The following is a 6,374-nucleotide window of genomic DNA, read 5'->3' on the forward strand; positions in this document are numbered from 1 at the left end:
TACATGTTTACCATCAAAAGTTGTATTTGTTAACATTAGTTAATGCTATGTGAACTAATATGAACAACTGTATTAAATAACAACAAATATTAACACATTTCCTAAAAATATATTGTTCACTGTTAGTTCATGTTAGTTAATACATGAACTAATGTTATCAAAATGACTACCTTATTGTAAAATGTAACCATTATAAAAAGCCTTTATGTATTTCACTGTTGAGAAACTATATGATATTATAGTAACTATATATGATATCACTGATATTATTGGAAATAAAGTTAGCATAGGCCTACTATATATCAAATGTTTAGAGTCAATCAATTTTAGCCATGTATTTATATTTAAGAACTTTAAGTAAGAAACAAAAAAACAGTCCACCTGTAACAATTCTTTACATTTTCAATAGTTTATTGAACATGTTTGGAAATAAGGTTTAACAGTCTCAATGAACTGTTTCATATGGAATATGGCACAACATTAATGCTGGAATAAACACATTTCAACAGTCAGAATGTTGAACACTTAAAGTTTCTATTCATTTCTTAACATGCAGACGAGACATTAAATAAAGTTAGCATTCTTATACATTAACATGTACTTTTCTACAATCATTGAAATGAAATACTGGCAAAATTGTTACATATTCAACAATATATGGCACTCAAAAATATTTACTAAAAAAAACATCATAAATGCAGCATACAGTACATACAGTAGTGCTTCACAACAACGTCCAAATAAATGGTCCAAAAATGATGTAAATGGAATTACAAAGGAACTTGAGCAATTCACATTGCCCATCTCACACCTAATCCACCTCTTCAATAGTGGGCCCCTGAGGACCGGCCCCTGAGCTGGCACGTGTCTGAGCCCCACAGCTTCCTGTTGGCATCCCTCCCTGATAAAGCTTAGTGATGATTGGGTTGCAGACTTTCTCCAGCTCCTTCAGCTGATGTTCATACTCCTCCTTTTCAGCCAGCTGGTTGTTCTCTAGCCAGCGGATGGCGTCGTTACATTTCTCTATGACTTTCTTCTTGTCATCCTCGCTGATCTTGCCTTTCAGGTTCTCATCTTCCACACTGCTCTTCACATTGAAGGCGTAAGACTCCAGGGAGTTTTTGGCAGCAATCTTCTCTCTTTGCAGATCATCTTCAGCTTTGTACTTATCTGCTTCCTGCACCATTCTCTCAATCTCCTCTTTGCTCAGTCTGCCCTTGTCATTGGTGATGGTGATCTTGTTCTCTTTTCCAGTGCTTTTGTCCACCGCGGACACATTTAGGATTCCGTTGGCGTCGATGTCAAAGGTCACTTCAATCTGCGGGACTCCACGTGGTGCAGGTGGAATTCCTGTGAGCTCGAATTTACCCAGCAGGTTGTTGTCTTTTGTCATGGCCCTCTCTCCCTCATACACCTGGATCAGGACACCGGGCTGGTTGTCAGAGTAGGTGGTGAAGGTCTGGGTCTGTTTGGTGGGGATGGTGGTGTTGCGTTTGATGAGGGCCGTCATGACTCCACCTGCGGTTTCAATACCCAGGGACAGAGGAGCCACATCCAGCAGCAGCAGGTCCTGGACATTTTCAGATGTGTCACCCATGAGGATGGCGGCTTGCACCGCTGCACCATAAGCCACTGCCTCATCTGGGTTGATGCTCTTGTTCAAGTCCCTGCCGTTGAAGAAATCCTGCAGAAGCTTCTGGATCTTTGGGATTCTTGTTGATCCACCAACCAGAACGATGTCATGGATCTGAGACTTGTCCATCTTGGCGTCTCTCAGGGCTTTCTCCACAGGCTCAAGTGTTCCCCTGAAGAGGTCTGAGCACATCTCTTCAAAGCGCGCTCTGGTGATGGACGTGTAGAAGTCGATGCCCTCGTACAGCGAGTCGATCTCAAGGCTGGCCTGAGAGCTGGAGGAGAGGGTTCTCTTGGCTCGCTCACACGCTGTACGCAGCCTCCTCAGTGCCCTCTTGTTCTGACTGATGTCCTTCTTGTGCTTCCTCTTGAATTCTTCTACAAAGTGATTCACCATGCGGTTGTCAAAGTCCTCGCCACCCAGATGAGTGTCTCCGGCTGTGGCCTTCACCTCAAAGATGCCATCTTCAATGGTCAGGATGGACACGTCAAAGGTGCCTCCACCCAGGTCAAAGATCAGGACGTTGCGTTCTGCTGCTTTGCCTTTGTCAAGGCCGTAGGCGATGGCTGCAGCTGTGGGCTCGTTGATGATTCTGAGGACATTGAGCCCGGCGATTACTCCGGCGTCTTTAGTGGCTTGCCTCTGGGAGTCATTGAAATAGGCAGGAACTGTGATAACTGCATTTGTCACCTTCTGCCCCAGATAAGCTTCAGCGATCTCCTTCATCTTCACCAGGACCATAGAGGAAATTTCTTCAGGATAAAATGTCTTGTTTTCTCCTTTGTATTCGACTTCAACCTTTGGTTTTCCTCCATCACTGACCACTTTGAAGGACCAGTGCTTCATGTCAGACTGCACAACTGGGTCATCAAACCTCCTGCCAATCAGCCTCTTAGCATCAAACACAGTGTTGTTGGGGTTCATGGCCACCTGGTTTTTAGCTGCATCTCCAATGAGCCTCTCTGTGTCTGTGAAGGCAACATAGCTGGGTGTTGTTCTGTTCCCCTGGTCATTGGCGATGATCTCCACCTTTCCATGCTGAAACACCCCCACACAGGAGTAGGTGGTGCCCAGATCAATCCCAACAGCAACTCCTTTTGCAGATGACATCTTTGTTTACCCCGCTGGTAGTTAACAGATTACTATAAGAAAACACAAACCACATAAATGTTTATTATTAAATAAAACATTTAGAAATTGTACAAAAAAGCAGCAGGCAAAATAAATTAACAGTAATATGAAACAGGAACGTCTAGACTTAATAAACAAATATCTATACATGTAAATAAAAACTGTAAATTATTTTATAATAACGTTAATTACTGTTAATTAAGTTTACAGAGAGTTATGCGTACCAATATTGGTACTGGAAAGAGATTTAATTGATCTTTGAGACGAAGTAGCAGACACACAATTAATAGTGAGTGAAATAAAAACGAAACAAGAATAATAAAAGTATGCTTACTGTAAAATGCTGTAGTAGTGGAAGTACTGTAGCTTCTTCAACAGATTCGAAAGCTGTCGTCAATTTCTTTCTTTTCGTCGTAAGTGAAGTAAGTTCTGTAGAAATACTGATGCTTCAAGCTGCGCTGCTGTTTATATGCAGGAACCGCCGCACACTCACATGTTCTAAACAGTTCTCGAACGCTCGTGCTGCGCTGACCAATGAAAGGCGGGAAACACAGACAGTTCCGCCCATAGTTTTCTATGGGAGCCTATAGGAACCTTCATGCGCTTTCTGGAGCATTCGCTCAGTTTCTAGGTTTCTAGTAATTAAAAAACTTGTTTAAACATAAGTATTCGACTATGCTATATTTTATTAACATTAAGTCATTGACTGTAACTAAAACCTAGTATGGATATATTTTTGGGAGTCAATCCAACTACAACGATTTGTATAGTATAATAACATTGTATAATAAAAACGTTGTTTTTTTTTTTGTTTTTTTTGTTTTTTAATGAAGACATTTGGCGAGTGCCAAGTTTCCAGCAAGGTATAATTTATATATCCTTATCATCCAGAATAAATGTTCAGTGATATGTCTGAAATGAGCGACATCCATAAATCCCGGTGAAATATACTACTGACGTATTTTAACGTAATTTTGTTATATAATGTTTTTCATGAGAACTGTTGTTTACCTAGTTTGTAATCTTATTACTGTAATTCTTATTATTGTAATCTTATTCTTAAATGTTATGTTAAGCCGTAGTCAATAGAGGGCACTAAATGAAAGTGAAAGAGAGACAATTGTTTCTTTTGTCACATATAGGGAAAACATTATTTAAAACTGAAAACACTTGAGTGATTATTTATCCATTACAAAATACTTGTAATTTCACGACTTATAATTGCATCCAAAGCCGGCTTTATATTAGAGACAACTGCATTTTAAATTTGCAAAGATTTTCTAAGACATTATCCCGTTTCAAATGCAAATGATATGATAAATGTTTTTCCAAAAGAAAAAAAAAAAAGAAAAGAAATCATGGTCAGGTGGAGTAAAACAGGGTAAGGTCAGACACTTTTACGTAACTATTAAAGGCTGTATTTATCAAGAATACAAACGTTTCAGTTCAGTTTGTTAATTAAATCTGATGTTTTTTTTCACTTGAAAAAGATTTAAGAAATCAATTAGAGGTTCTCATAAATTTTCTTATGTCTGGCAACCTTATTATCATATTTCTCTGCCATAAATGTACTTCCTTACACCTTTGAATGTGGTATCCAGCTACCCCCACCCCCTTTTTTACATTGTCATTATTTAACTATTGCATCATTATTATTTTAATTTTAAAATGTAATTTTTATTACTGATATTAATATTTATTTTCATTATATTTTGTACTATTACTATTTAATTAACATCCTCTAAGGCAGTCTTGTTCTAGGTTGGTTTGGGAGGGATTGAAAATGTAAAAAATACAGTCTCTGTACAAACAATAGCATTTATCTTTGGAATACAAATAAAGGGAGAAAAGATCTGATGGTTATTATTGCCATGGGGATGCTGTATTTTATGTATTAAGATTTAACTCAGCACCATACCAGAGTTAAAACAAATCAATTCATTTTTAACTGCAAAAAATCCTCCTAAAATCCAAGAGGATAAAGGTTCTACTCAAGAGGATTTAAAACAGCTGTGCATGTTTGTTGCATGTAGTTCCTGTTGCACTGTTCTGACCATTCTCAAACTATCTCAATGTTTCTGGATCTCTGGTCATAATGAGACTAAGGCACAAATACTGCTTGCAAACAGCATAGATGAACAGTGATTATTAGCAGCAAGCTGCACATTTTCCAGACTGATCAAAAGTTTTGATTTGTAAATAATAATATATACAACAAAAAAAAATCCCATAAAGGTAAAAATAATTAACTGTTTATCAATGTAATTGTAGAAATGAACAATGGTGCACTTACATAGGTATAAGTTAGGCAAAAATCAGTTTACTCATTGAAACTAGTTAGGTTAAATCACAATAATATTATTGAATATTTCAAGAAAATGTCATAGATGGTCCCATAATTATAAAAAAAAAATAATGCTATGGCTTAGATCATGATAATAATCAGTCATGATTATTGTCATGATAAGTCTTTTGTTACACAGTACACTGTAAAAAATTATTTTCATGATTTGTTATCACTACATTTTTTCTTTTGTCAAATCAACTTATATAATTAATGAAGTTCAGAGAACATAATATTCTGAGTTTCTGTTTATTAAACCAATCGCCTTCATTGTATTAACTCAATTTTTTAATTTCAATGAACTCAGAATTTTAAGTCACCCAGGTAACTTACTTTTTTAATTTAAATCAACCATTCTTTTTTTACAGTGTAGAAACCTTCTTTGATTGTCATATTTACCATTGAATGTACAGCACAGTCACAGAGCCCTACTGATCTCTGATGATGATACAAGCTCATCATCATAAACTATGCCTAAAGAATATTGTATTTTAAAGCAGTGGACGCTTTTTGTGCTACTCATCTGGGAGACTGCAATACTGTGTGAGGAGAAGAAAGTATTCTTATAGGCTATTTAAGTCTAATGAATGTTTATTTGTGCTTTATTGCTCTTTGGAGCACAAATTCCTTGCCTCTTTGATGTAAACAAAATAAACAGAATATTCTATTGACGTTTTCCTGCAAATTTTTTGGGTACACAGAAACACAGACTCTGAATACACAGGACGTGAAAGGGGGAGTGGAAGCAAACAGGCCCAAAATGTCTGTTGCAGGACAGTTACAACTAGGAATTTTTGGAGGAAAATAAAATTTGCACAGTCCTGTACCTCATCTAACGGGTTGACAGGCAGTTCAAACTTAATGCCATAGTTTCTCATAATTATGAGACCATCTATGACATTTTCTTGAAGTCCATCATTCTTAAGTGCTACAATTACATTGGTAAACAATTATTTTTTTTATTATTATTATTTACAAGTCACTTTTGAACATTTTGGAAAATGTGCAGCTGGCTGTTTATAGTCACTGCTCATCTCTATGCCTTTTGCAAGCAGTACTTGTGCCTTTCACTCGTACTAACTAGAGATCCAGGAAGATTCAGATAGTTCTAGAGACAAGAACAGTGAAACAGGAATTACATGCAACAAATGATCACCGCTGTTATAAATTGTCTTAAATGTTATGAGGATTTTTTGCCGTTAAAAAATTCTATATATATTTTTAACTCACAATATGTACTTTATGAAAATATTATGGGCTCAATTG

The 6,374-nt window shown here is 36.8% G+C and overlaps 1 protein-coding gene across 1 annotated transcript; it reads right to left on the reverse strand.

The window, feature by feature from the left end:
• Positions 1-384: 384 nt before the first annotated feature.
• Positions 385-3,267, reverse strand: LOC127509502 (heat shock 70 kDa protein-like). Its single transcript, XM_051888279.1, has 2 exons — positions 3,099-3,267; positions 385-2,775 (listed from the first exon to the last, which is right to left on the reverse strand). Exon 2 carries the CDS (start codon positions 2,741-2,743, stop codon positions 812-814), a length of 1,932 nt encoding a protein of 643 aa, XP_051744239.1. The 5' UTR covers positions 2,744-2,775; positions 3,099-3,267; the 3' UTR covers positions 385-811.
• Positions 3,268-6,374: the final 3,107 nt, after the last annotated feature.

This window comes from Ctenopharyngodon idella, chromosome 3, assembly GCF_019924925.1.
Source record: "Ctenopharyngodon idella isolate HZGC_01 chromosome 3, HZGC01, whole genome shotgun sequence".
Classification (NCBI taxonomy): Eukaryota; Metazoa; Chordata; class Actinopteri; order Cypriniformes; family Xenocyprididae; genus Ctenopharyngodon; species Ctenopharyngodon idella.